Source organism: Phaethon lepturus, unplaced genomic scaffold, assembly GCF_000687285.1.
Source record: "Phaethon lepturus isolate BGI_N335 unplaced genomic scaffold, ASM68728v1 scaffold30401, whole genome shotgun sequence".
Taxonomy (NCBI): domain Eukaryota; kingdom Metazoa; phylum Chordata; class Aves; order Phaethontiformes; family Phaethontidae; genus Phaethon; species Phaethon lepturus.
Genome location: NW_010516049.1, coordinates 1 through 700, shown reverse-complemented (window position 1 = coordinate 700; position 700 = coordinate 1). Strand labels below are relative to the sequence as shown.

The window sequence follows — 700 nt, the reverse complement described above, 5'->3', positions numbered from 1 at the left end:
TAAACAACACTAAGGCATTTGGACACTGCACAGGTTTCCATGGGTCCACCCTCAAGTGGGGAGACATCCGGCTGCGGGTGACAGAGACCGGGTTGGAGTACCTGGAGTGGATGGGGCCAGACAATGGAGACGTCAATGCCAAGAGCAAGAGGGGTGGGACGGACTCCCGGGTGTACGCCACTCAGCACTCCCCGCAGACCTGCCCCGTGCAAGACTACAAGGAGTATGCCCAGAGGCGGCCTCCAGCCATGCGCTACGAGGACGCGCCTTTTTACCTGTCCATCAAACCTGTTGTCAACTTGGCTGCACTTCACTGGTACAATTGCCAAGCCCTGGGGAAAAACAAGCTTGCCAAGATGGTAAAGACGATGTGCGAGAAAGGCAACATCCCTGGCAGGAAGACCAACTTCAGCGTCTACCAGAGCTGTAGCACACTCTCAGAAGCGCAGAGCAACCAGCTGGTGCTGATCTGCAATTGGGGGGAGCCACTCCAATACTGGTAACTTCATAGTGTCAGCATCCTATGACTCTTCCTCTGACACAGCTTGAAAGAGGAATATCACCTGAACACTTCTTTTTTTTTCCTTTTTGTTTCAAGCATTGAATTTGTGCCCAATAATACACATCAACTGTGATTGTACACTAATTCCCCCATAGCCCTCTCTCCAGTGTTAATTCACTTTATAAAAATATATAAATA

The 700-nt window shown here is 50.3% G+C and overlaps 1 protein-coding gene across 1 annotated transcript in view; it reads left to right on the top strand.

The window, feature by feature from the left end:
* Positions 1-694, top strand: part of LOC104627630 (zinc finger MYM-type protein 3-like) — a 6,696-nt gene extending 6,002 nt beyond the window's left edge. Inside the window, 2 exon segments of the mRNA XM_010295957.1 lie at positions 1-475; positions 477-694. The exon segment at positions 1-475 is cut by the window's left edge and continues 471 nt beyond it. Coding sequence (XP_010294259.1) covers positions 1-475; positions 477-549 — 548 coding nt within the window. The 3' untranslated portion in view covers positions 550-694.
* The last annotated feature ends 6 nt before the right edge of the window (positions 695-700 follow it).